The sequence below is a fragment of the Saccostrea cucullata genome, unplaced genomic scaffold, assembly GCF_032062105.1.
Source record: "Saccostrea cucullata isolate Sc308-1 unplaced genomic scaffold, CSIRO_AGI_Scuc_v1 ctg2144, whole genome shotgun sequence".
Taxonomy (NCBI): Eukaryota; Metazoa; Mollusca; class Bivalvia; order Ostreida; family Ostreidae; genus Saccostrea; species Saccostrea cuccullata.
The window spans coordinates 176963-203617 of record NW_026923011.1 but is presented as its reverse complement, the minus strand read 5'-3'; the positions used below and the strand labels follow the sequence as shown (position 1 = coordinate 203617).

Below are 26655 nucleotides of genomic sequence, written 5' to 3'. Positions count from 1 at the left end.
CGCGATTTTGCAATCTGTCGGTCATTAACCAAAAAAGATTTTTGACGTGGAACTCCTTCTAAATGGCAAGAGAACAGGACTTGGAAACTGCAATAATGTTTGGGGTAATGGATATGCAAACTGTTCAAATACATTTCCACTGGTTTTGAAAGCTGGGGATAAGGTAAACATCCGTACTACAAAATATGCAGATTATCTGCACCAAGATTTTGCCTGTTTTTCCGGATGGAAAGTATGAAGACAATTAAATGCAAATGTATACTACAAGTACAAGTATCAAAAGTAATAAAGCAGATGTAAAAAGCTGCCTTTGCTTAGTTTTTTAACGTAAGTAGATAACATGCATTCTGACTCTAAGTATTTGATAACCATATAAGAGTCTTGTTTTGACACACCGAACAGTATTCAGAGGTAATGAGCAATAGTTTAATATCTGTACTGTTCTAAAGTACTACCTTAATAATTAATACCTAAGCCCCAAAGGTTATTGGCCTGGGTAATTTCTGTGCTAGAAATATTTCCAGTCCACAGTGTAACAATGTAAATGTGATGGGACTTTTTTTAAGCATATATACACTAATACATATTTAGCGTTTTCAAGGGCATCGGTCTTGCAATTAACTTTTAATACACGTCTCTTTTGATTCATCACTACCTTATTACTACCTTATGTAAATCAACAGTTAGGTCATATTCGCACAAAACTTTGTCCCCATGACACTTTTCAGAGTCGAGATAAAATCATAGCAGGCTCATAGCCGAGAAACAAACCACATTAGGATCATTATTCTTTTGTTATCATATCTTTGAATTTTGTATTATCCATTTAATGGATCATGTCTAAATCATACTTTAAAATTATGAATTTTTGACTTTGATATGATTTTTTACGTGACTTTTGCATAATTTGAGAAGAAACTGTTTAAATCATTGTGAATCCGGGATCCAAGTCTCCCTAGCTTGTTGCCATGTCGACAATAAGCTGTGACGTCATTTACCAACATTAATCACACTCTAGATTGTCTGATGAAAAACATACCATTGGAAGAAAACATTGGTACCAGTGACATGCCAATGGCAACTGCAACTTTTGTCTACCAACGGCAGACCTGTGAACGCACCCACTGTGTGTATGTTTTGCTTTCGAACATTTTTACTCTGATTTCTTCTGGATTAAAGTTTTAATAATTTTTATTAATAATCAACAAAATTGCCACTTTTCCTAAGTCTAAAGAATAAAACTAAAATTTGTTAAAGTGCAGGGATGTGTCAATGAAACACATCAACAATTTTAAAGTTTCAATAACTATTAGATGAAATAAGATTTTTAATATATTTCGTGTGAAATGCTATTACAATATATAGGTTTTGATAATATACATATTTAAGAAATAAGGTATCATTTTTTGAGATTTATTGAGATGTAAAACGGGTTGGTCACGTGATCAAATCCCATAAAGCCCGAAGGGCTTTATGGAAGATTTGATCATGTGTCAACCCGTTTTACATCTCAATAAAACTCAAAAAATGATACCTTATTACTTATATTTACATTTGTGTCTTATTTATACTTTGTATTTGCCTGATTGTTACTTTTAACGTGTGAAATGCGTTAATTTTTCAAACCCAACGGCATGTATGTAATCCACTAAACGTGCGTCGACCCTTTATGACGTCACAGAGAAACTACGTGGAACGTTTATCCAAACGCACATCTATGACCTCTTGACCCCAAACCTGTATTTACACAGTTATAAAAACGCTTGCCTTCAGTAGTGTTATGTAAAGGAAAACATTTGCAAATGTAAATATAAAATATTAATGTCAAATCAGTGTCTATGAACCTTTAAATTAGGAAATTGTAGGAACCTTTTATTTACTAGAGTTTCTCTTTAAGTGTATTAGACAAATCCAAGACAATCTTGTTTTATGAAATTACACAAATTATTGTGATAATGTGAATGGTATGCAACTATTTTGAGGGAATTAAAAAATTTAATCAGTTGAGAACTAAATAGAATTATATCTAGATAACACATGTATCTGGGTCAATGATGTGTCGAAGATTGTGTGAATATTTTGTGATATCTATCTTAAAATGAATTCCATTCTGTTCCATAATTATTTCTTAATTATTCATGCATAATTTTCAAGGTAGGTGTTTAATTACAATTTTCCTTTGATCAAATATGATCTTTTTAACTAGAAAAATACAATTCGAGTTAATATATTCACATCATAAATCTTAAAGTAACCCAAAAGTCATTTAATAATTAAATTCTGTGTAAGTTCAAAAAGGTAAAGAAAAGTAAAGTTGGTAAATAATCCATCTCTCAATAGTTTGTGTTGAAATGTAAGTATTTTAATAACTTTTTTGCAATCACTTGAGTATGTTCTTCATCGTATTAAAGATTTTCTGACAAAGACTTTTGAAAAACATTTACAAATTTAGAGTGGAAAATCGACTAATAACAATGGAGTTCATTTGTCTACATTTTTTTTAAAGTAGACATATCTTTTATGTCAATTGAATAAAAAAAGAACTTATTCTTCAGAAATATTGCCTAATTTTGTTCAGTTTAAAAAGTTTATACGTAACGATTTTTAATGAAGTATTTTATTTATCTTTCATATTCTCTTTATGATAAGCACCCTAAAAATGACTGACGATGTGAAGTCGCAGTATATAATTACGATTCCAATTTTCACAGGCTGCACTACATTTTGTAACAAGGAAACATGTCATGCTCTTTTAACTCGTTGAAAAGCGAGTGCTAATTCATCATTTTGAAAAGTTTGAAAATTTTGTGACAAAGGCTTTTCCGACATAGGTTACACCTTTAGAGGTTTATAGAGTGTAGAACTACGTTTAAATATATCTGTAGAAGAAACAATTCGTTCAGTAAAATATCAATTTATGTTTGTAGAGAACCATATTTAAAAGTTAATATTAGAATCTTAGCGTGTTATAGCTTCAGTTTGTTAATATATGTGTATGTATATATAATTTAATTTCGAAATATCAATTTCATAGTGGAGTTACATATGTTACCTTTCATCACGCACATTTTATCTATAAATATGCGTGTTTGTTCTTTTAATTATCTTTCTTTCATAGCACATATCGAGGTGTAATATTCATATCGAATACTATGTATTTATCTATCTTTGGAGGCAAAAAGATGCTTTACTTCCAAGCTGCTGCTGTTTTGATTTTGACATCGGCATTCAGACACGTGGAGACTTCAGGTGAATTCCAATACTTGTTTTTTAACTTGTAATTTTCATCGTTTACACTTGTTATTTTTGTACCTTAAACTTGTCAGTTCACTTTTAATAAGAACTAACCCGATAACTCTTACATTCAAGACCAGTCGTTTGCTCTCTGTGATGGTCAAAAAGGTTTTATCCGCTGCATAAAAGGAACCCAGATTCAGATTTTATCTGCAAACTACGGACGGACAGATGAACACGTTTGTCCTACTGGTAATATCAAAACTCGTACCTGTCGCTCGAAGACGTCTGAAATCAAGACAAAATGGAACTGCAATGGGTACAGGACGTGCCACATTCACGCCGCTGTTCAACACTTTGGAGATCCGTGCCCTAATCACTCTAAATATCTGGAGGTCAATTACCGCTGTGTCAAGAAACGCGACACGTTTCCAAAAGGTAGGGTCCAATAATAAAATTATGCAAGCGAGAATCAAAATTTTAAAATTTCTCTCATGTTGCCTCAGTATTTTTTTCAAATCGACGTTTTATTGTATTTATACATTGAATCATTATTTTGCTTTACAAGATATAGTCTCATAATTGCAAAGTTCTGCAAACAAGTTGAATTACGCGTGTTAGTGCATTATGAGACTATATCTTGCAAAAAAACACATTCAGTACTTATATTTTCAATTCTTTTAACTTCTTCCCATGACTGTTAATGAGATATATACTTTTAAGAATCACTGTTTTATCCTTAGGGTAAGTTACAATTTATACAACCGCATGATCAAATTTTGATTGTTGCTTATGATATTGCATTTTAATGTTGTTCAAAATTAAACGCTTATTTTAACCTTTTGACCCCCTGTGCGTGTTATGTTTTGAATGTCGTAGAATTCCTTACATTTCATACGCAAAATATATGTCGAATGTAAATATTACTATTTCTGATCATCAAGAGTTGACGATAGAACAGAAATATGGTCCAGTTTAATGAAAAAAACGTATTCACCAGCAATGCATTAAACTTTACATAATTCTTATAGAAACGCTGAGAATTTTTTTTTAATCTGTTGCTTTTTTATTGTAGGTCAAATTATTGCATTTAATGCATACAATACAAAGTCATTACACCTCAACAAAGGTTCTCCCGTTAACGTTGTCTATGATGGCGTATATTACAACCATGGAAACGCCTACAACAAGCACACGGGTGTCTTCACGGCTCCATCTGACGGACTGTACCTATTTTCTTGGTCAAGTTGTGTGGCACCAAATAAGGCCTTCGATGTGGAAATCCTTCTCAATGGACAAAGAAAAGGAATTGGAAACTGCAACAATGAAGGAAGCAAAGGGTATGAAAACTGTTCAAATACATTTCCACTGGTTTTGAGGTCCGGTGATAAGGTCAATATCCGTACAGTATATGGAAATTATTTGCACGGTGGAGGCTGGTCCAACTTTTCTGGATGGAAAGTCTAAAGACATGTATAAGCGGAATAAAACATGGGTAAAAGCTACATTTTCTCTAAATTTTTTAATCAGAAGTAAAAAAGAAACTATATAGAAATTTTGCCATCACTCAACAAAGGTTTCTCTGAAGACAGAGGGAATATCTATAGGTTGATTGTAAATTCACAACGGCAAAATATTTACATTTTATAAATTATTTCTTTGCTTAGAAAATAAAATCACAAAAAACAACAATCACAAGTCCTCAGGAATAATACAAAAAGAATAAGAAACACTGTAATAAGTCTAGTCATGGTACATGTATCACATTAATATGTTAACAGTACAGAAATCTAGTTCTTCTTGCCTTGCTACATAAAATATGGTACACACTTAATGTGTTGTATTTAAGTCGTCAACTACAATCAAATGTTAAACTTTACACACATTTTCTTAGTCCTGTGGGACAGGTAAACAGTTATTGATAAAAGTCCTTGTGAAATGACGACATATATGTACAAGCATCCAATAGAAAAGTGACACATAACGGAGTTGTAAGAGTTATTTTTCCTTAGTTGGCAGCGGTCCAGCTTCATATGGAGGCGGTTGATCGCCAACACCGGAAGTAGATCCATATCCTGTAAATATAAAATGATTTTTATATAATTTTATGATGTAGAAAGGTCTTTCCATTAACTTTGCATTATATGTGGTGTTGAGTCAAGTCCACATTGTTTACTAGTATCTTACCACGTACGTAATGTTGCCGTGTTTAAGATTTAACTCTGAGTCAGTAAAAATCTACACCTTGCTGATCTGAATAGAAATGCATCTTCCCCCTTTATTTAAGCTGTCATATCAAAACATTCTGAAAATGGATTGTTCCTATTATATCCATTTACTATTTCCACAACGAAACATTCCTTGAATGATCCTTGAAGATTTTATCTTTTTACCATTTTACAATGAAAGACAAAATTCTGATAGTTTACCTAACTGTTACATATATAGTCCGAAATATCTGACGTTTTCCAGGCTTTTTCACGATTTTGATATTTTACGTGCCAGGAAAATGTCAGAACTGGCGCCATTACGAAAACTAGAAATTTCAGGGTCTCCATGCGAAGTTGATTTTCTATACTTGGGAACCGAATTAGATGCAGAACACACAATTTATCAATGGCACAGTGCACCTAGAACTCACTAATATCGATGAAAAGAAATTACCACTCCACATTCCGATTCAGAACTTGCAAGATTTTAAATTGCACGAAATGAAAACAAATCTCGATAGTCAGATAAAATGTTTTCATCGGATTATATTACTTCATAAAAAAAACCATAAAAACGATGTTGCTGAGTACTACAGGTACTGCACGTACTATTGATAAAATGTGAATTCAGCATTTAATTTGGTTTGCAAGTATCAAAAATCAACCTGGGAATGCCGCCACCGGTTGGAGGCGGCGAATTCCCAGTTTTCGTAATGGCGCCGTTTTCCTGGCATGTAAAATATCAAAATAGAAAAAAGACATAAAAACTAAAGATTTTTCGGACTAACTGTTACCTTGTTTGAAATAATTCCTGATAATTTATTAATTCTTGTACTGTTTTGGATAAAATCCTGATACTTTAATTAACTGTTGTGCTGTTTGGATAAAGCCTGAAGATTAAGCTTCCCTTTGTGCTGTGTTGCGTGGATAAGATTGTTAAACTTACCGATGTGCTGACTTGGATCAAATGGTTAGACTTACCGTTGTGCTGGGTTGGTCCTGCTGGATAAAGCCCTGGTTGTGCGGGATAATTGGCGGTATATCCAGGTGGATAGGGTATTGACGTATAAGTATAATTAGAGGCCACGTGACCTCCAGCTACATAAATAAAAATAAAAAGAACAGTGCAAATCATCAAATAATTCGTTTTTAAAAAGATGCCAAAGTCTAAGAAATTTAATTTCAATATTCTGTATCACACCTGCTGGCGGCCATTGTTGCGTTCCAACGCTTCCTGCTACAAAGTTAGGATTAGAAATACCCTGGTTGTTGCTGCTAAGGAGCACCTGTTCGTCTATCTGTCTGTTACATTCCGTAACCAGGGAGCAGAGTCGACATCCGTCGATAATCCAACCAAGCCCAAACAAACCGAAAGTAAAGAAGTACAGACAGCCCCAGCCCGGTCTGTTCAGATAGAAATGATGAAGGCCGAGAAACCCGAGAGGAAACCATAGAAGATAAGCGTCGTCTAAATGTTTGTGGGAAATAAAGCCCTTTCTTTTACTCTTGTTGTATCTTTGAACTAATAATGGGAAACGGCACCAATCGACGATGTATCCAACACCGAAAAGTCCAAAAGTAAGCGTGTAGGCTATTCCAAAACCAATTCTATTGAGGTAATAATGGTGAGCACCGAGGATACCCGCAGGGGAAATGGCTAATATGCATGTGGTGGCTGTGCTTTTCTTTTTTGAATCATCTGGGATGTCGGAGTTTGCTTTTTTAACGTGGTATGACATTAAGAAAGCATCAGCAACCCAACCGACGCCGAAAAGTCCGAATGTAAAGAAGTAAACAACGCCAAGTCCGATGTTGTTCAAGTAAAAGTGATGAAGTCCTGGAAAAAATGACATTATAGAAGCAAACAAAATATAACCTTCTATAAATCATGGAAAATAGTAGGATTTATTCATCCCAGATAGCATGGCTAAGTTGGGCCAAAATTGGTAAAATTGTATGGTTGGCGATGGGGGAATAACGTTGGGCCAACGTTGGACCAATGTTCTCGACCATGTCGGAATTCTTATGTTGGCCCAACGTTGGTCCAACGTAAGCATCTTCCATTCACTTTACTTTCCAAGGAATTAAGGATGGTAATGTTGACCCAACGTTGGCCCAACTATGTCTTCTATCTGGGATAACTGCACAGGAAAGAGAAAGAGATGTAAATAAAGTTCTGGATGAAACATTACATTAAAGATTCTTACCCAAAAAACCGGCCGGTAGCCAACATACATAAGCGTCATCCAGGTTTTTCTTTTTCTTCTCGCTTGTCTCCGGATGTGACGCTTGTTTGTTACAGAGAGACACCAACAAAGGGAGCCTGAAAAGGTCAATCACCCACCCACATCCCAAGAATCCAAGCGTGAACAAGTACACGACACCCCATTCAGGACGCCTCAGGTAGAAATGCTGCGCTCCAGTGAACCCTAGAAGAAGCGTCAGAAGGTACGCCTCAAATAACGATCGCTTTGGTACTGGGGCCGGTATGAATGTGACGGGATGGTTGGTGTTGTATCCAACATATATTATTGGAGGTTGCTGTGATTGTGACGTCACTGACGGGTTTGGTGGCTGTGTGTAGGTTGGAAGTTGAGAGTTTGTGTACTGTGGCTGGGTTTGTTGATAGGGGCTATGCGGCTCTTGGTAGCCTGGTAAAGGTTGCGTCCCTTGTTGGATTGTCCCAGGGACAGCAGGGTTCTGTTGACGTGTTTGAAGCGTTTCTTTCTCCGTAGACATTCTGTCAAAATATAAAAACACAAGAAATAATGGAAAATGGAAAACTATCAAATCACATAAAACACAAGAAATAATGTTAACCTCTGTTTTAAAGATAATTTCAATTTACTTACTTCTTTTTTAATCTACTTAAGAACAGATGATACAAACATACCTCTATCCTCAAAAAAAAAAAAAAAAAAAAAAAAAAGAATGAAAAAAAAAATCGAGTCATGTTTTTATATCAGTTAGAACTTGTTTTTCTATTTTTTTTATTTACAAATTTTTAACTAAGGTATTTTTAAAGATTTTCAACAATTTAAATTTCAGATGTTGAGATTCTAGACGGTTTTTGAGCTCGTAACACTTGTAAAGAAGACCCTTGTCATGTTTTGATTGCAAGAAGTTTATTCAAAATACAATTAAACAGTTTTAAGTGATTTGCCGAATCTGTTTTTTTTTTTTTGTTTTGTTTTTTTTTTTTTTAAATATATTCTCTATATGTAAAGCATAACAAAGCAGAGCCTTGTTTACATTATGAAGAATTTGAAGTCCTTTATCTGTATCGTAATTTATAAAAAAAAAATTAAAAATGATGTTCAAATATTTGCTGATCATTTAACTTGCCTTAATTAGGAATTGTAACCATTAAAATTAATTGGTTTTAAAAAATGTTGAAACTGTGTCCATGTCCCTTTAAAATGTCTTTTCTTAAATACACTTATTGGTTATTTCGTTCAATGATTTTATTCTGTAAAAACATTGGAAGGAAATTGAAATTGTGTTTTTTGTTCAAGACACAAATTTCAGTGCAAAAAGGTCATATTATATGTAATGTAGAGTCAAAAGAAGCATATTGACTTAAGTTTTTGTTTTGATTTTTAAATGAAGTAATGTACATGTATAAAAACTAGAAATATCGTTGACCAAAATAAATTTTTTTTAGACTTTTTAAAGAATCCAACCTCGTTAAAATATAGCATGAATCGTTAAATAAAGAACACCATATGATGCTATAAACAATTGTTAGATGTAAGTTTCAGACGATCAAATTGTAATTTTTACGATATTTGGTATGTTCAGAGAAGTTTGGTTGAAAGCAGTTTTAAAGATACAAATTCTAGCCATAACAATTTTTTTTTCTTAAAAAAAAAACAAATACAATGCATGGATTTGTATATAATTTTAACTGTTTGTGAAAAGAAATAATATAATAAATCTTAATAAATAAAAGTAATTTGTTATAAGTATTCTTTGGTATCAATTAATTTGTGCCATTTAATTTTTGTTTAACACATACATTTTTAGCGCCTATTTTATGACATTATTAATTAATATTATAAACTATTACATTTTATTAGACTAGTTAAAAAATGTGCAAAATATAAATAATTAATCTAAGCATTGCCGATTTCTTACATACCAAAAAATTGCTTTATTTAATTTTCAAAAAAAAGAATTCATTAATTTATTGTAATATTACACATTTGGAAATAGGTTCTCGTTTTAATTTATATTCCTGAAAGTAACATGCAGGGAACCTGCATGCATAATATTATAATAAAAATCAACATACTTTTTAATATATTCTAAAAAGTAATAGATTGGTGTTGTAATTTTTTTTTATACTTAATTATAAATGTTACAGTATATGATATAATTATTCATTCCATTTTGAGCATGCAGATTGAAATTAGAGAGAGATGCAGTATATAACTGTCGTTTATTAGATACATAATATATACTTATATATACATATGCACCCAGGTATATACCAAGTGACTTACCTGGCCAGAAGTCGCTGTTGACATACGGACATAATTTTACTGGCACTTTTATTAATTTTCCAAGTCACAAGACAAATGTGACGTCACAATCAAATAGGAACTTCTCTAATCGGCATAATTTATATTGGTAACTACCGCGTGATTTTGACCATGTTTACATTTTGTTCTATTTTTAAACTCTCGACAGAGTCAGGTGATGCAATCAATAGGCGCGGATCAACAGGGAGTGGAATTCTCAATGATATGTTTAATAAATGGCCTTTTTGGTTATAATTAAATGTATACCTTCAGAAAATAAGTTGCCTTTAAAAGGAGATGCGGGACTAAAGGCTTTAATGGAAGCTTCATCTTCGAAAGATGTCAGTAATTTTCTCAAGTTTTGAAAACAATCTTAAGCATGCATGTAGTATTACAATTTATATTGTATATTCAACCCAGGGTGATTGTAACCGACTCTATACACAGCAGGCTTGCGAACTTTTGCTGTTTGTATCATATAGGATGTCAGGAAGTTTTTGTACAAGATTCATCTTCCCTGAGACCCTGACCCAGTGGTGTTTAGACTTTATTAATGATCCCAGTCTATATCTACTTTCTCTTCTCCCTCGGAAGAAATTAAAGTATGACCCATTTCTTATTGTTTGTGTCCGCTCTATCTATAGATACCCTCTGTCTCTTTGTCAAGTTTGGTTAAAACTGCAAAGGGCCTACGTTGTTAAATGAAATCAAGATGAAAAGTTCACGAATTTGCGGCGAGATGAGAAATGCTGACTTTGTTTTCTAGCTCGGGTAAGCTAAAATATCAAATGATGACTAAAAGTTATATACTTTACTTTTTTATTTGTCAATATTTATGCAGGAAAGGCATTGCATGAAAAAAAGAAGTACAAAAAGGGAGATAACTACACACTAACAGAGCTCATAAGCAAGGATACAGACCGGAAGCTGGACATCAAAGTAAAAATAAAATAACAATTGTTCTTTTTAAATTTCGATTGATTAGATCATGCAATCACTAAAAAAATCTCATTAAAATCAAAATGGCTCTAGGAAGACCACAACAACACGCCATATTGTGCACCTTTAAACAAAGCTACACTGTTCTGTTTCATCAAGAAAACTCTTAATTAAGGAAGTTCCGTTAACTATGATACTAAAAATAAATAATAAATACTGACCTACTTATGACTTAATAATTCAGAGAAATTGATCGAATGATTAGAAAATTGAAACTTATGGACGGAATTCAAAACAGTGAGAAAAAAAACCCACAAAAATTACACAGAATCAGACACACAAAACAAACTCCTTGAATGTAGTTAAGCCAGTCAGACTTTTTACATTGTCCCTCTGTTTCAGCATCTAAATTCGACTTAAATTAAAATCCAACACAATTTTCCAGCTAATGGCATTTGAGTTGATCATTTTAAAAGGATATACCAGATAACAAATATTCTATAGATTTATAATAGAGAAATCTAAAGATATTACATAAGAAAAAAAGTTAATATATAAGAATATTGTGTTGCGTATCTAAATTGATATAAATTACATGCATTCGCAACTTCTCGGGCCTTTCCGACAAGCGGGGGGAAAGCACGTTTTTCCGACCTATGAAGGAAAGACCCGTTATGATGCGTCTGAAATTACATGCATTATTTGTTGAGTAATTAGAAGCCAGAAGTCAATTCAATGATTTACTGAACACAATTGTCCTTACTCTTGAGGGAAATCATATTTCAACAAGTACTGTTAATTGATCCGAGTATTGTAAAGATTGTGTTATCAAGTTTGAAAATTACATGAAGAAATTTCAAGTATCTTCAACTTATCCATGGTATTTGAAATAACCCTGCCTGAGATATGGAGTTTAATTGTAATCGTAATACAGAATTTATCAATAAATAGAAAACATATCAGCGAAACAGGGCACATAAAAAAGAAACCAAAAATAAAACCGTGATGACAATAACATACAACAAATCACTAATCTAAAGAATACATAAGTAGATAATTATATTATAAATCTGTGTTATAAATAATAATAAATTAAAACTCTAATTCACTGAACAGTTTTAGAATATTGTAACAGTTGTCTTGTTAGATGTGGGGTCTGTTCTTTTAAATTCTTTAATGCCCCCCCCTTTTTCCATGACAATTCATAATTCATGGCATGTCAGCTTTTACAAAAATATCCAAAATAGGAAGACATGGCATTTTAAAATCACAAAATTTTCTTTAAACTTGAAAAAAAATTCAAATGCTTCAATTTTGTTCAAAATCTCTCACATCATACAATTCTCAGCATTTTTTATTTTTCTTTTCTTTTTAACTAAATAGGTAAAAAAAGTTCCTTATTAAGGGGGCCGACTATAGTTTCCATTGCGCAATGTTTCGCGCATCATAGTAAAATGAAGCGTATTTACTGTTTTAATGCAACTTTTTTCACTTAATTATTAAAATTAAACAAAATGAAGAAATTATAGGTATAAAAATTTAATTACAATTTGATATAACTGATTTTTTAACCGATTTTGCATTTGATAGGTAGGTTGGCGTCGTTGCAGTGTGTTTTTGACGTTATGATAATCTGTAGCTCTTAAAGAAAGGGGTAATATAAAAATATTATTAAAGAAAAAGTAAGGAACATACGCTCTTGAAATTTAAAACATAGAAATTTGAGAATATCTCCAATATATTTATTATGTTTTCATGTGAATCCATTGTGGACTTCATATTTAGTAATACTCTATAAAAATAGTAAAATTTGCTTTTTTTGCATTTTGAGATGCCCCCTCTGGTAACAAGACGGTAGAATTTTGTGTTTCTTACATATATTGTATAATATAGTATTACTCATCAAATATTTTAGTTTGAATAAAATGTCTATTGTAGTATTTGTATAATTTGCTTTAATGTGCTAGAAATTGGAATTTTCCTATATAATTCTATTAGTAAATGTACCTGTATTTTGAGACGGTCCCTCAAAAATACCTGGACGGTAGATTTCCCCCAAACTTTGCATGTACACTGAAGTTAATGTAAGTTATATATGGTATAAAAATGAAGAGTTTCGCTGTGGTAGTTTTCACACAATAAAACTATAGTCGGTCCCCTTAAAGTAGAAATTTGGAAATCTTATTTTACTTAATAAACCTCTTGTGTTCCTGAAATATATAATATAGTTTACTTTTCAACAAAGAAAAAAAATCCACATTCAAAAATTCTCTAAATATATAAGATTTTCCTTAACTTGAAGAAAGTTTCCTTGCCTTTTGTAAGACCTACGTAAAGTACCCCCCCCCCCCCTTCAAGGTGTAAGAACTTGCCCTTTAACAAGACAAAAATACAATATCCTAGACTAAATGCATAAAATCACAGAGAAAGGATGAGATCAAGAAAAAGGAATTAGCAGGTACAAGTTAAGAAGGTGTGCCCCTCCCTGACCCTCCTCCCACACAACTGAATTAAGACCCCTACTTATCATTATATGTAACTTATAAGGTCTACATTTTATAATATATTATAATAATAATTTGACTTTAATTTCCCCTCATTCATTTTATTTTTATTTTTTTATACTCAATAATAAACTTCCTAGTAAATATCACAGAATTTTCTTTTTTGTTCTCAATCACAAAAATCAAAGAAAAATTCAAGTATGCTGTCCCCAGATTCAGTCTGAAAAAGGGGTAGGGCAGTTTGGGGACACACCTCATATCAAAAGCAAGAATACATGTACATGTATGTGTATATATATGGAATTAAATACAGCACTATTAATTAAATTATTCTAAATTATCAACAACTATTATAACTGTCTACTTTAACAAGAATCAAAGAACACAGTCGCTTTATGTCTAGCTCACAGCTCCACTAACAACACGTCTCTATATAAATAATCTGAACACAATTCATATACAATGTCTAAAACAAGACAGGTTTACAATGATGAAGGTTTTTTGTTCAACTTTTCAACAAAATAATAAAACTTTGTTCAATTTTTTCTACACTTGTTAATAACATGTAAATTAAAGTTGAAAAAATTCTAAGTTTTTTTTTTTCTGTTTTCTGAAAATATCTCTTCAATGTTTTTATAGTTTTTATACATGTCAGACTGAATTTTTTAGGTGAAATCTTAGGATAATTCAGAGGATACAATCAGAGAAAAGTTGATTCTAAGGTGACTAAATAAAAAAAAAAAAAACGGAAGGAAAACTGGCCATAACTAAGGGATATGTTATTAAAATATCAATTTCTGCAAAAAATACTGAGTTCTCCCCACACCTAATTGTTATAGTTTCTGATGGTTAATTAAAAAAATGCTTCTGCATTCATTAACATTTTCAGCTGCTGTAGCTGTTAGAAAGAAATAATTCACATAAAGTAAAACTTATCTAATGCTTCATATCTGATTCTATTCTGAAATCTTGCTTAACATTATAACATGATGTTTAACATCATAACATGATGTAAATTTTAGTCCCTTTCATTAATTTTAATTAATTAAAAGTGTATAATACAAGTTATTTTTTTTTTAGATCCAGGGTGTAAGATTAGATATGTTTTACTGTATTCAATTCATTTAAAATAAAATGAACAATGTTTTTAAGTTAATAAACAAATTCTGTTCATAACCTAGCACACTAACAAACTCATTTTCTTTCAGAAGAAAATAAAACCCCACTGCAATTAAAAAACTGAAAACAATCGGATAACAAATATGTGTAGTTTTGACACACACAAGTCATCTAACAATAAAAAAATTAAAAATTGTCACACATGAACTCTCTTTATCATCAACTATTACTATACCACATTGCTGTATTTTTTTTTGTCAATGTAGCCCACCTAAATCAATTTTTAATAAATGCCCAGCATCACTCAATAAAATTCACTGTTATCTTCATTGCAAACTCCTAGATGGGAAATATTTTCAGTTTTTTTGAAATTTCCTTTTTTAAACCCAAAGATACTTGGAAAAAAAAATTGTACAGGAAAAGCAAAAAAAAGTCAGTTTGCTCAACCCTCTATAAAGGGGCACAACTCTGATAGGGAATAATGTAGGACCATCTTAAAAAAAATGTTTGGTTGTCTTCTCCTGACTGACTTGACACAATAATTTTACCTGAGTCGGGATATGGCAAACAGACAATATTCTTAAGATGGCCTGATTAAATGTGCTTTTTTAACTTTTAAATCCTGATTTTCTAGGCATTGCCAAAATTATTTCACATGGTATTAATGACCTTCATTACAAAAACTTATAACAGAGTATACTAAAAAAATATGTATTAAATTGTACAATAAAAAATATGATTTAAAAATTGTAAGATTGTTCAATTCAAAAAAAAAAAAAATTAAGAATTCATTTTTCACATGAGAACAGCAGACTTGGAAACTCACAAGAACATCTTTAAGCTGTAATTCTGTACATATACAAAAATCTAGCACCATCACTGTGCAGCACTTTTAAATGTCCATGTAGAAAACATTCCATTTCAACTTACATTTGGCCACAATTTAATTAAAATTACTTAAACTAGATCAAAAACAGCTAAGAAAATTTTGCATATTCCAGTTGTCACACAGCAAACAAATGTAATGCATACATTTTGTTACAAATGTAAGGCCTTGTTCAGTGGTTGCTCTATAGACACAAACAATAAAAGTCACTCAAAAGTACTGTAAAAGTTTTTTTCCTAAAAATACATTACTAATAAAGAAATGATTCAGTCATGCAAAATGCTGAAATTTCCATAATAAATAGAAAAAAAATTAAAATAATAGAATAATTTTATAAAATTTTTTTGTTACAAATGTAAGGCCTTGTTCAGTGGTTGCTCTATAGACACAAACAATAAAAGTCACTCAAAAGTACTGTAAAAGTTTTTTTCCTAAAAATACATTACTAATAAAGAAATGATTCAGTCATGCAAAATGCTGAAATTTCCATAATAAATAGAAAAAAAATTAAAATAATAGAATAATTTTATAAAATTTTTCAAATAGTATTTCTAAAAAAAATCATTTGGTCCTAACAAAACAAAATACACTTAATTCAACACCTCTCATATTTCTTGCCTTTTCTCTGATCCAAACTCAAAATTGTCTGCAAAATACTGGCTGTCCACTGCTTTAAGGTCATCCAAGGTTGCCTGGAGGTCATCACCGTTTAAGTCATGCCCCAGCATTTCATTCAGGTTCCGCCTCGCGGTAAATTGGTCATCGAGTCCTGGCTCTTTCTCCCCCTCACCACTCTGTCTCATGTCTAATAAATCTGAGGATAGACTCGCATCTCTCTCGAAGTTTTTGTATGCTACAATTCCCTCGATATCAAACATGTTGACATTGGGCTGGTCGCCCTGGTAATTAGCGTCGGGAAGCTGAGCCAGGGACGGCAGCTTACTCTGACCTTGACCTGGGTACTGGAGGTCAATGGGTGAAGTAAGGTCACCAAGTATTTGCTTTATACTTTGATCTCTCTTAATTGTTTTTTCATTCACTTTTTTACTTTCCGAGGCATGGGTTTTCTTAGAGAGCTGGGCTAGCTTGTCAGAGAAGTAATACGATTGGCTGCTTACAGTTCCTGACAGTGGGGGTCCAGACAGGGTGTTGTCATCTGTGAGGTTCAATATGGGGGTTTGTAAAGTTTTAAATGCCCCCTGCTTGTTCCCTTTCTTAGACTTCCTTTCCATATCCTGCATAGCTGCACTGTAAGATGGCGGAGCTTGTTTCATGGTTTTTGATTGGACAGTTTCCTCATCAATCATATCCCCCATAACAACTTGTCCTGCTATGGCACTTTGTGAAGTCTGACTGGCTATAGTCACAACGGGCCGAATGAGCGTCACTTTGCTATTGTCTATCTTTAATGATGAACCTTGTATAGGCATAAAGGACTGGATGGGCAAACCTTCACTATTGGCTGGACCTTGGTTTGGCGTTACGCACGGGGACTTGAGATGATACGGTGTGGACGTCTGGAATCGTGGTGATGTCATGGGACTGGGAATGATTCCGTCGCTAGTCACGCTGTGAGCGGAATCTGGGCGACATACGGAGAATGATGTACTGGACATTGAGCTGTAGGTGGAGTCACACACGTGTGTTCCCGTAGAAACAAGCACCGAGTGGAGTATAGGACTGGGTCCCACACTCCCATAGCCTGGGTCAGAATGGGGTGTCTGAGCCATGCTACGCTCCACTGAAGACTCTCTCTGAACCATGTTCCGCTCCAGCGAAGACTCCCTCTTTCTAAGTTTCTCCACTGAAGGAGTGCGCTGTCGTCTGACTGGACGCTGAGGACTGGCAAACTCCACTCCCCCCGTGGATGGTTTCTTTGTGCTTTGCTGGCTTATGTTTACACTATGCTGAGAGGGCATCTTATTTGGGCCTGTTAGTTGAACATCTAACATACCCCTGGAAGCATCAGTGACGGACTGTGAACGATAAGGAATGCGAAATTGGTCATCATCTTGTGTGGGTTTTTCTGTCCCTGATGACACTGGTGTAAGGAGAAGGTTCTTGGCTGAGTGAGATCTCTGTGGAAATGAAGGAAGAGTGGGGGACTGGGCAGGCTGCAGAACCGAAGGGTTACACGGAATGTTTTGCAGACTTTTACAGATTTCCTGCACTACCTCCTGCCGAGATAGACTGCGTGATCTGACTGGATCCATGCTGACCTCCATCTGCTCACCTAAATGAGCCTGCGTCATGCTGTCTGTGATAAACTCTGCTACATCTGGAGGTAGCTCGCTGTCCTGAATTTCCTCTGTCTTCTCTGGCTGAACTGTTTCTTTCAACTGGAAAAAGGATTTCATTCTTTCATCTAATCTTGGTTTTTCTTCAAGTAACCTCTGTTGAGATTTTCTCAAAGAAAGGGAGGTAACTCCAACACCAGTATCCTGCTTTTGTTTACAGAGTTCCTTCCCCTTCTTGATAATGTTGGACGGATCAGGAATGCAGACATCTTTAAGTGCATCAGATTCCAAGACAGAGATGTCTGGATAGTTTCGTTTCTCTGCTAATTTCAATTTGTCATCAAATGCCCTGGAAACCTCTCTTTGGGAATACCTCTCCTTATCATCCAAGCTACAGGACAAAGCTCTCCTGTCGTCTTCCATCGTGAAGTCTGTATCTTCCTCATGACTGGAAACTCTCTGTGTCAGCCTTTCTATAAAGCTACTGCCCTCTATAGACTGAGAGCTGAACAGCTTTCTCTTACGACCGAGAATGGACGGAGTTTCCCGATCTACGGAGCACCTGCTACCTGGACGGGAGGAGACATTCTGATCGCTGTCCACAATTTTTGCCAACTTTGATGGCTTCTCGTCTCCAACAGAAGAATCAGAGAGATCCGAGCTGTTTAGATTGTCCAGGGTGCTGGGACTCGTTATTTCACATTCTGATAGAGAGGCTGTGCGACTCCTCTCTCTCCTCTGACCAGGATCCAGAGTGGAGCTGGAACACTCCATGGATCTGTGACTGGACGCTGTAGTTAGGGTTGTGGTTACAGACGTCACAGACTCACTTGTCAGGGAAACTTTGCCTAATCCAGGGTTGACAGGGTTCAGAATTATGATGTATTCACCGTGTGGATTTTCTTTACTTGGCAGAGAAAGAGAGGTGGCTGGTACTGCAGTAAGGGCTCCTACACTGGCCACACTCACTGCTGGGACAACACTAGTTGAAACAGAAAACTGCATCTTGGCTTCCCTTTCTCGTTTTTCCTTTAGCAGGGTAGATACTGACTTGGATCGGTCTATCTTCTCAGAGTCTGGTTTTTCAGGGTACTTCTGTTCTTTCAGTATGGAGGAGACAGTTTTGGCAGGCGAACCTTTTGGACGTATGGGTGTGAACCTAGACCGGTTTTTCTTTGGAGTGGTTGGTGACTGAGGTTCAGCTTGAGCTGCTGTCCCACTTGACTTGACTGGAGTGGAGGGTAGGTTTGAGCTCAGTGTAATTGGGACTATCTGGTTTTGTGAATCCTGTGGATCGGTACTGGTTGGGAGGTTTAACATGTTAGGCCTTGGAGTCATGATGATGAACTGTTTTCCATTTTCTGTGATCAGAATTGTTTGAGCCTTGTCAGTCAGACAGAGACTTCCATCTGGATCTGAAAAAATATCAGGATCCTCATCTGGATTATCTTTCCTGACTTGTGAGAAGGGAACAAATGCACTGCGGTTTGAGACAGATGTTTTGGGGATGGTTTGTGGTTCCTTTTGAAGGAAGCTGAGTTGTGGTGGTGTGGTGGATGGATGGGTTGGTTTTGAGCTGACTGGAACTGATATGGATTCAATGGCACCTGAGCAGGATCCGGATTTTAAATCTGGATTCTGTTGTTGGTGATCTGGAGATGCACTCAATTGAACGTTCACAACACTAGGAATCACTCCTATATCCTGTTCAGAATTGACCAGAAATGATTGACGTGCAGTCTCCCGATTCACTTGAGAATGCCCGCTTTCTTCTGATGGATGACAAGTGACCTGTGCTATATTTACATGCTGAGCTGCCTTATCTTCTAACATAGAAGAGTTACCTCCCGCACAAAGAGGTGGCAGCTGAAATATGGACTCCTCTGACAATAGAGAAGTTATAGGAATGGATTTCTGGCTTCTATCACCTTTAAACTCTGGGATTCTTTCTATTCCCTCCATATCTTCCACCTTATTCTCTCCAATCCTCCAGCTTTCTTCCCTCAACTTCTCACTCTGAAACACCAAGTCTTCCACAGTCATCATCTCCACAGTGGAATCTGACTCCGAATTCCTCCTCAAGTCTGAATCTACTGACATTCTTCCCATAATGCCTTGGTCCAAATTAATCTGGTCCTCCTTCGTTGACTCCTTTGTAACATGTTGAGCCATCTCCTCCCCTGAGCTGGTTCCCCCTCCCTTTTCTGTGGGGTCTTGTGGTGTGACTGACTTGGTCCGTTTTCGTCGGGAGGTTGACGTTGATCTTTGTCGTTGAGGCCGGACTCCACACAGCTCCTGGATTGAGGACCGACCGGAGTGTGTCTCCTGGATTGAGGACAGACCGGAGTGTGATCTCATCTCACTGTCCTCTGTTTCATCAAATATTTTACGAGGCGATACCAGCTCCTGAAATGGTAATGGAAATTTATATTAATAATTTTTTCTTATTTTTTCACTTGGAAAAGATAAAAAAATTATTCCAATTACTTTACCTTCAAAAACATTTTTTTTCTATGACTACAGTGTTTTGTGGTGTGTATTGTAGTTTAGGAAATATAGTCGCAGGGATTAATCTAGGTTTTTGGGGAAACTACCCTTTCTGGAGAAATTGGGAAAATCAGCCGGGGTCTGGGAACCACTCGAGCTAGTGCAGGACAGGCCCTTTTTGGGGCTAATTGAATTTCAGCATTTCTATGACCGTTTAAAGTGCATGAAGTAGCAAATTAAAACCATATTTCTCATGTAATGTAAATTTTACTTTAAATTTTCAGTTTTTATGAAGGAAAAAGAAATATTTGAGGTTTTTACTATTGTAAGGGGAATATTTTACTCATCAAAAAGGGAAAATTAGATCTTCAGGGGAAATTTTCTCTAGGGGAAAAACACCCAATATCGGTAGTAAATACGCTCTAGATTAATCCCTGCAGTGTACTACCTATGGTGCTGTTTTAGTAGTTTTCTGTGGTATCTATTGTGGTGTACTACCTGTTGCTTTGTGAGGATGTAATCTATAGTGGTGTTGTGTGATGTGTATTGTGGTGCTCTACCTGTGGCATCATAGGAGATGTGATCTGTGTTATTATATCTATATTGTTGTGTGACTGGTGTTGTGTGGTGTGTTTTGTGGTGATTTACCTGTGGCGTAGTAGGAGATGTTATCTGCGGCGTCTGTCTGTCCTGCCTCTGTCTTGCTATGTTATCCTCCTTCATCTGCTGTAGTTTCTTTTTCTGTCGCGTCACATTCTCGCGTTCGTGGAGCTTCCTCTGTAGCTGTAACTGGGTCTCCCGGTGACGATCCCCACCTGTTGTGTTAGAGAACATGGACGGAGCTGAAAATTGAGAGGAATAAAATAAGTAGGATCTCTTAATATGGTTCTGGATTTTCTCACTGTTATACCAGATAATTTTTTTTTCTTCATGATTTACCATCCATAAACAACTATAGGGAAACACTACCTCAACTCTCATGGAGGCCAACCTTTTTGACAAAATAAAAATTTACACCCCTTGTTGGATTTTTATCTGTATAAACTTGAAATATGATCTGTCTTTTTGGGCTCATGTCTTTACTCACTTTAAATGACACCTACTTTGTTGGTTCCTGTCTGTATCTCCACTAAATGATACCCACCTTTTTGGGTCCCTGTCTGTACCTCCACTAAATGATACCCACCTTTTTGGGCCCCTGTCTGTACCTCCACTAAATGATACCCACCTTTTTGGGCCCCTGTCTGTACCTCCACTAAATGATACCCACCTTTTTGGGTCCCTGTCTGTACCTCCACTAAATGATACCCACCTTTTTGGGTCCCTGTCTGTACCTCCACTAAATGATACGCCACCTTTTTGGGTCCCTGTCTGTACCTCCACTAAATGATACCCACCTTTTTGGGTCCCTGTCTGTACCTCCACTAAATGATACCCACCTTTTTGGGCCCCTGTCTCCTCCATGGCTGCTATGACAGTGAAGGCAGACACAGACTTGCTGTTGACAAACAGACTTGACACCAGATACTCCGCCAGTTCCCGCATTCCGCTAAAATTCTGTTCCAAAAGCTTCATTGCCCACTCCATCACCAGGTCACATGACGCCCCAAACAGGTGGTTATCCTCTGTCTTCTCATCCTGTGAGGCACCAATCAGAATTCAGAAATGAAGAAAAACAACCAATCAAAATTCAAAATCAACCAATCAAAATTCAGAATCAAATTTAGAAACAATTTAACCTATCAGAATTCAAACTTAATATATTAGAAAGGTTTAAAAAATTCTGATGTATACAATCTTAACCGACTGTTTTAAAACTTACATAATACACTATTTAATAAGATTTTTCTGACATAAAGCTTATTTAATAAACTCTCTCTCTGAAAATTCATTCAAGAAATTAATATTTCATCAATCACTTCAATTTAGCATACAATGTTAGAGAAAAAGATATTATAATAAGCATCAATATGAAATACCTTGAACACATATGTTCAACATAACCTAAGTTCAGAGATCAATCATACTAGGCCTGTTCTGAATATAAAAGCTTAGCTATGAGAATAACCTTGTCTTGGGGAGCGCTGATGTCTATTTCTGGTAACGATGGCGCCTCAACATCCAACTTCTTCCTCAAGCCTCCATAGCAGTACGTAAAACTAGGTCAAGGTCATTAATACTATCAACACTGGTAAACATGGTAAATAGTCAGAAAGAGAAATATTTGATCCCCATTTGAGAGACAGCTACAAAACTAACCTGCCTTTCTTCTTTAAAGTTAAAATAGATATGAACATGGTGAATAAATTATATAAATTGACCTTGACATAATATATTAACAGTGTTGGGTCAAGGATATCTTGATTGTCCTCTTTGTCCGAGTCTCCTTGGTTTGACATTGGGGAATACAGTCTTCATCAGCTTCCCAAAGTCAGCGTTACAGAGGGGCACAAGACTGTGGTTCTCACAGTATAACCTGTAAAGAGCGGAGCACTAAACTAAAAATACTGCATGTAATTAATATCAGGGATTAACCTAGGTTTTCGGGGAAACTACCCTTATTAGAGAAATTGGGAAAATCAATCAAGTCAGAACCAATCGAGCAATAGCAGGGAAGCCCTGCTTGGGGGCCAATTGAATTTCAGCTTTTTTCTGACCATTTAAAGCACAAAAAGTAAAAAAGTAAAAACATATTTCTCATATACTGAAAAAATTTTACTTTGAATTTTTCAGCTTTTATGAAGGAAAAAAATAATTGACTGATGTGTTTATTATTGTAAGGGGGATATTTTACTCATCAAAAAGGGAAAATTTGATTTTCAAGGGAAATTTTCTCTATGAGAAAAACACTGAAAATTGGTAGTCAATATGCCTTAGATTAAACCCTGAATGGCCAAATAAACTATGTCAAAGGTACACTTTAAATATTTACAATCATTATTTGGCCAGTATATGGCCCCAAATATTTTAAAACACCCCAAAAGTTGTTGAAGCTCAACCTAACATTCTGTTCCATTTTCAGGTACATCTTATTTCAAGGCTTTCACCTTTATTCAAAATTGTAGCAGCTATGCAGTTTACATAGATCAGCCTAGCTGCTAAACAGGGAAAGCAAGGGTTATTTTATACTTGTAAATTACTATCTATCCTAGTAATTATATTAGCTGCTACAATCATAAACAAAGCCTAGAATTTACTCAGCAATACTGGTTCCCGTGGCTTTACACTTACTTGTATTCATCATAGACCTCTTGTTTGGGTAGACAGATTTCTATATCTTCCTCCAGGTGAGATTTTATCCAGGTGTAGGCCAGACTCTGCTCTACTCTGTTAGCCTGCTTGGAGTAAGGGGTGGGCGTTCTACATTTGGGGAAAAAATATAAACATTGTTAGAGCTGTGAATCTTGACCTGGCCTGGGGCCATAAAAACTAAGACTAACTTTTGATCTCAATCTCACTTTTTCCAAGGAATTTATAGTGTAAAGTAAGACCGAAATCTCAGTTTTATGCCCCCCAGGCAAGGGCTGCATTTCTGCAATTCAGCAAATCATGATGTTGAAAGTATTTATTTAAATAAAAATATCAAGCGACTTAAGAAGCTTCTGCAAAATGATAATCAAAATACAAACGATTGTATAACCTTGTGAATATGCAATGTGTAGTGATATTTTCTTTTCATCGATATTGGTGAGTACTAGAGGCACTGTGCTTTTGATAAATTCTGATTTCGGCATTTAGGTCGGTTCACAAGTATCAAAAATCAGCTCCAGTTGAAGACGGTGAAATTTCCAGTTTTGTAATGGCGCCGGTTCTGACGTTTTCCTGGCATGTAAATTATCAAAATCTTTAAAAAGCCAGAAAAACGTCAGATTTTTCGGACTATTTATCTCAACTAACATTTATTACTATTTAGTTCAGATGAGGTGTTCCCCAAACATATGTTCTGTCTACCCTCCTAATATATGAAAATAATTTTATTTAAAATTTTTACTTCTTTTTGATTTCTAAACCGGTTTCAAATCGTCTTCAAAAAATCAAAACATTGAGAAATTTGATTATTGGGAAATCATGTTTTCCCTAAAGGGTTATATTATTAGAAATACCATCATCTGGTATCTCTCTAAAATGCTTGGTAAGGTACCTCAATTTTTTGTCAAGGTAAATAATTATGTTACAGTTGCAATACTTCAATGACAAAATCTTGGAAAAAAAATATATTATGGAGAAATGTATTGTCTGTCCTAAAAAAAATTACTCAGTTGAGTTATTTTTGTTAATAGTTTGTTTGCATTATGCCCCTGACTGTTATTATAATATGTGTACGGTATAAAGGGTTTTTTGGCTCTAGGTCTGTTTCACACTTGCAAACAATTTTGTACAGTTTTAAATTCCCCCGTCATCATGGTCAAAGTTTTGTTTAAGAAATTATACTGCACAGTATTATTTGAATTTGCCTGGTTTTAAATTCCCCCAAATGAGGGTAGGGCAAAGGGACAAAAATAAAACGGGGACTAAAACTTCCCTATATACAGTAGGTATGGCTTAAGGCCTTACCTTCTCAGGTCCTCAGAAGATGTATCTCCGGTCGGAAGCTTCAGATACAACACAAATTTCTCCACGTCTGACAAATTCTTTATTTCTCCCTACAACAACATCATGTATTTACAACTCATCCAGTCAAAGTGCGATAACATTAAAATCAATCGACATGGATTGAAAGAAACACAAATCAAAGAAAATATTGCTACTTTACCAGAAGTCTGTCAATTTTTCCCTTTGCTTCAATACTGAAATAGAAATTAAAACCACTACAATAATTATCATTAACATTGATTATTTCATCATGATGAAAACTATACACTAAACAGTTTAAACTTTACCTAATTTAATCTCAGTATAGTTTTTTTCCAAAAGAACGATATAAATTATCAAATCACTTTTTGTACTAAAAATTCAATATTCAGGAACATTGATAAATCAGGGATTTTTTTACCCTTTGATTCCAGGGGCCGGGGCTGTCAAGATTGGGAAAAATAGCGATATTTGGTTGAAATTGGGAAAAATATCTTCATACAAATAAAAAGGAAATAACAAGCAAAAGTCATGCACATAGGGAATGTAACATCTGTTTTTGATTGTTTTATTTTAATAATTTACAACTTAACACTTTTTTCATTTTGGGAATTTTTAGGTGTAATTTTGGGAAAAACCTACACTTTCTAGCATTGGGAATGGGTCCGAATTTCGGCCCCAGAGAGACCCTAAAAAAATCCCTGTTAATTCAAATTATATATTACAAAATCAGGGAGGTCTCACATCATGTTGTGCACCTAGCTTGGTGTAAATGTTTTATAAGAGAGCCGAATTGCAAAATTTTACAAAATAATAGTGTTAAACAGTCCCCAAATACATTACATCAACAAGATTCAATGGATGGTACTAAAAATTACAGTCTGATGTCTCTTCAAAATGGGGATAATGTCTCAAGCGGTTTGAAGTCTAAGGAGACCAATAAAAAGTGAAAAAGCGAGACTGCACTAATCAGAAAATACAGAATAACTACAGAGTTCAACACAAAATAAATATGGCTTTGATTTAATGAATATATTGCAGATAAATATTAATTACATTGATTTTCATTTAAATTAGTCAGCACATTTCATGCTTCAGCTTGGTTGTGCTACACACAACGTCATGTGATGACAGTCTAAACACACCAAATGCAACGTGCGGTTTGACGAGCCTGATCTAAATTACAACTGAATAGTGTCTGCGCTTGCCCTAACAGTCACACCGTCAAGTTATTAGGGAAATTATTGTCATAAAAATAGGTGGAGGGGAAATAACCCTGAAATGTCAACTTAATATTCATAAGTTCTTACAAATAGGTAAATAACATGGGGAGGGGGGATAATATCACCCTGTGTCATTAGGTTAAGAGGTACAATGTAGACACACCTGATCCGTGACTCCAATCCATCCCCGATACTGCTGTACCTCCCCTCACTCCGAGGCTTTCTGTTCTGCTTCACATTGAACGCTCCCCCTCCCAGCGACTCCGAGTCGAGCCCTGCGCTAACGTCATGACGCACGCTACTTTGTGCGCCAAGCTTGTTTCTGCTTTCAAATTCAAGGCCTACATCGCTTATCTGTAGGAAATTAGTGGACATTGTAGAAAGAAAGGTGATTTGAGGGGAAATCACGTCTTTTTCGACACATGGCGTCCAATATTTTTGTAAATATTTGTATCTTCGATTACATATATAATTCTGCGCATGCGTTGAATGTCATAGGTGGGTTTGAAGTCGCAAAATCGGATAATTTTGGAAATAATAATTCTTTGTGGAAATAATTATTTTGAAAGTCTGTCAATATTGTCCTCATTTTATTTTTCTCGTTGTTTATTTGTAAGATGTTTTATTAGTAGATAGCTTCATTTACTTGTCCTTATCTTTTTCAAATAGTGCACATTTGGAGCGATTTCAACTTCATCCGATGTTGACCCATTTAATTTAA

At 35.0% G+C, this 26655-nt stretch overlaps 3 protein-coding genes across 3 annotated transcripts; 1 reads left to right on the top strand and 2 right to left on the bottom strand.

Annotated features, from left to right (window-relative positions):
• Positions 1 to 3182: 3182 nt before the first annotated feature.
• Positions 3183 to 4747, top strand: LOC134262951 (uncharacterized). Its single transcript, XM_062745271.1, has 3 exons — positions 3183 to 3249; positions 3370 to 3672; positions 4310 to 4747. Exons 1-3 carry the CDS (start codon positions 3183 to 3185, stop codon positions 4699 to 4701), a joined length of 762 nt encoding a protein of 253 aa, XP_062601255.1. The 3' UTR covers positions 4702 to 4747.
• Positions 4748 to 5048: 301 nt separating this feature from the next.
• LOC134262941 (uncharacterized) lies at positions 5049 to 10109 on the bottom strand. Its single transcript, XM_062745261.1, has 5 exons — positions 9950 to 10109; positions 7652 to 8184; positions 6646 to 7281; positions 6426 to 6542; positions 5049 to 5309 (listed from the first exon to the last, which is right to left on the bottom strand). The coding sequence occupies exons 1-5, from the start codon at positions 9979 to 9981 to the stop codon at positions 5233 to 5235; spliced, it is 1395 nt and encodes a 464-aa protein (XP_062601245.1). The 5' UTR covers positions 9982 to 10109; the 3' UTR covers positions 5049 to 5232.
• Positions 10110 to 15786: 5677 nt separating this feature from the next.
• On the bottom strand, positions 15787 to 26412 carry LOC134262944 (mucin-2-like). Its single transcript, XM_062745263.1, has 9 exons — positions 26098 to 26412; positions 24893 to 24926; positions 24694 to 24782; positions 23371 to 23499; positions 22499 to 22615; positions 22208 to 22292; positions 21579 to 21777; positions 20788 to 20981; positions 15787 to 20058 (listed from the first exon to the last, which is right to left on the bottom strand). The coding sequence occupies exons 1-9, from the start codon at positions 26307 to 26309 to the stop codon at positions 16021 to 16023; spliced, it is 5097 nt and encodes a 1698-aa protein (XP_062601247.1). The 5' UTR covers positions 26310 to 26412; the 3' UTR covers positions 15787 to 16020.
• Between the last annotated feature and the right edge of the window lie 243 nt (positions 26413 to 26655).

Bases quoted from the DNA above. Each gene is read 5' to 3' on its own strand.
- LOC134262941 (XM_062745261.1), bottom strand. From the start codon at position 9,981: ATGTCCGTATGTCAACAGCGACTTCTGGCCAG. The intron at 7,282-7,651 runs GTAAGAATCTTT...CATTTTTTCCAG, and splicing joins GCTACCGGCCGGTTTTTTGG to GACTTCATCACTTTTACTTG. The intron at 5,310-6,425 runs GTAAGTCTAACC...TTATATTTACAG, and splicing joins AGGACCAACCCAGCACAACG to GATATGGATCTACTTCCGGT.
- LOC134262944 (XM_062745263.1), bottom strand. From the start codon at position 26,309: ATGTCCACTAATTTCCTACAGATAAGCGATGTAGGCCTTGAATTTGAA. The intron at 24,783-24,892 runs GTAAAGTAGCAA...ATGTTGTTGTAG, and splicing joins GAAAAATTGACAGACTTCTG to GGAGAAATAAAGAATTTGTC. The intron at 23,500-24,693 runs GTAAGGCCTTAA...CCCCAAATGTAG, and splicing joins TCTTCTGAGGACCTGAGAAG to AACGCCCACCCCTTACTCCA.
- LOC134262951 (XM_062745271.1), top strand. From the start codon at position 3,183: ATGCTTTACTTCCAAGCTGCTGCTGTTTTGATTTTGACATCGGCATTC. The intron at 3,250-3,369 runs GTGAATTCCAAT...CTTACATTCAAG, and splicing joins CAGACACGTGGAGACTTCAG to ACCAGTCGTTTGCTCTCTGT. The intron at 3,673-4,309 runs GTAGGGTCCAAT...TTTTTATTGTAG, and splicing joins ACGCGACACGTTTCCAAAAG to GTCAAATTATTGCATTTAAT.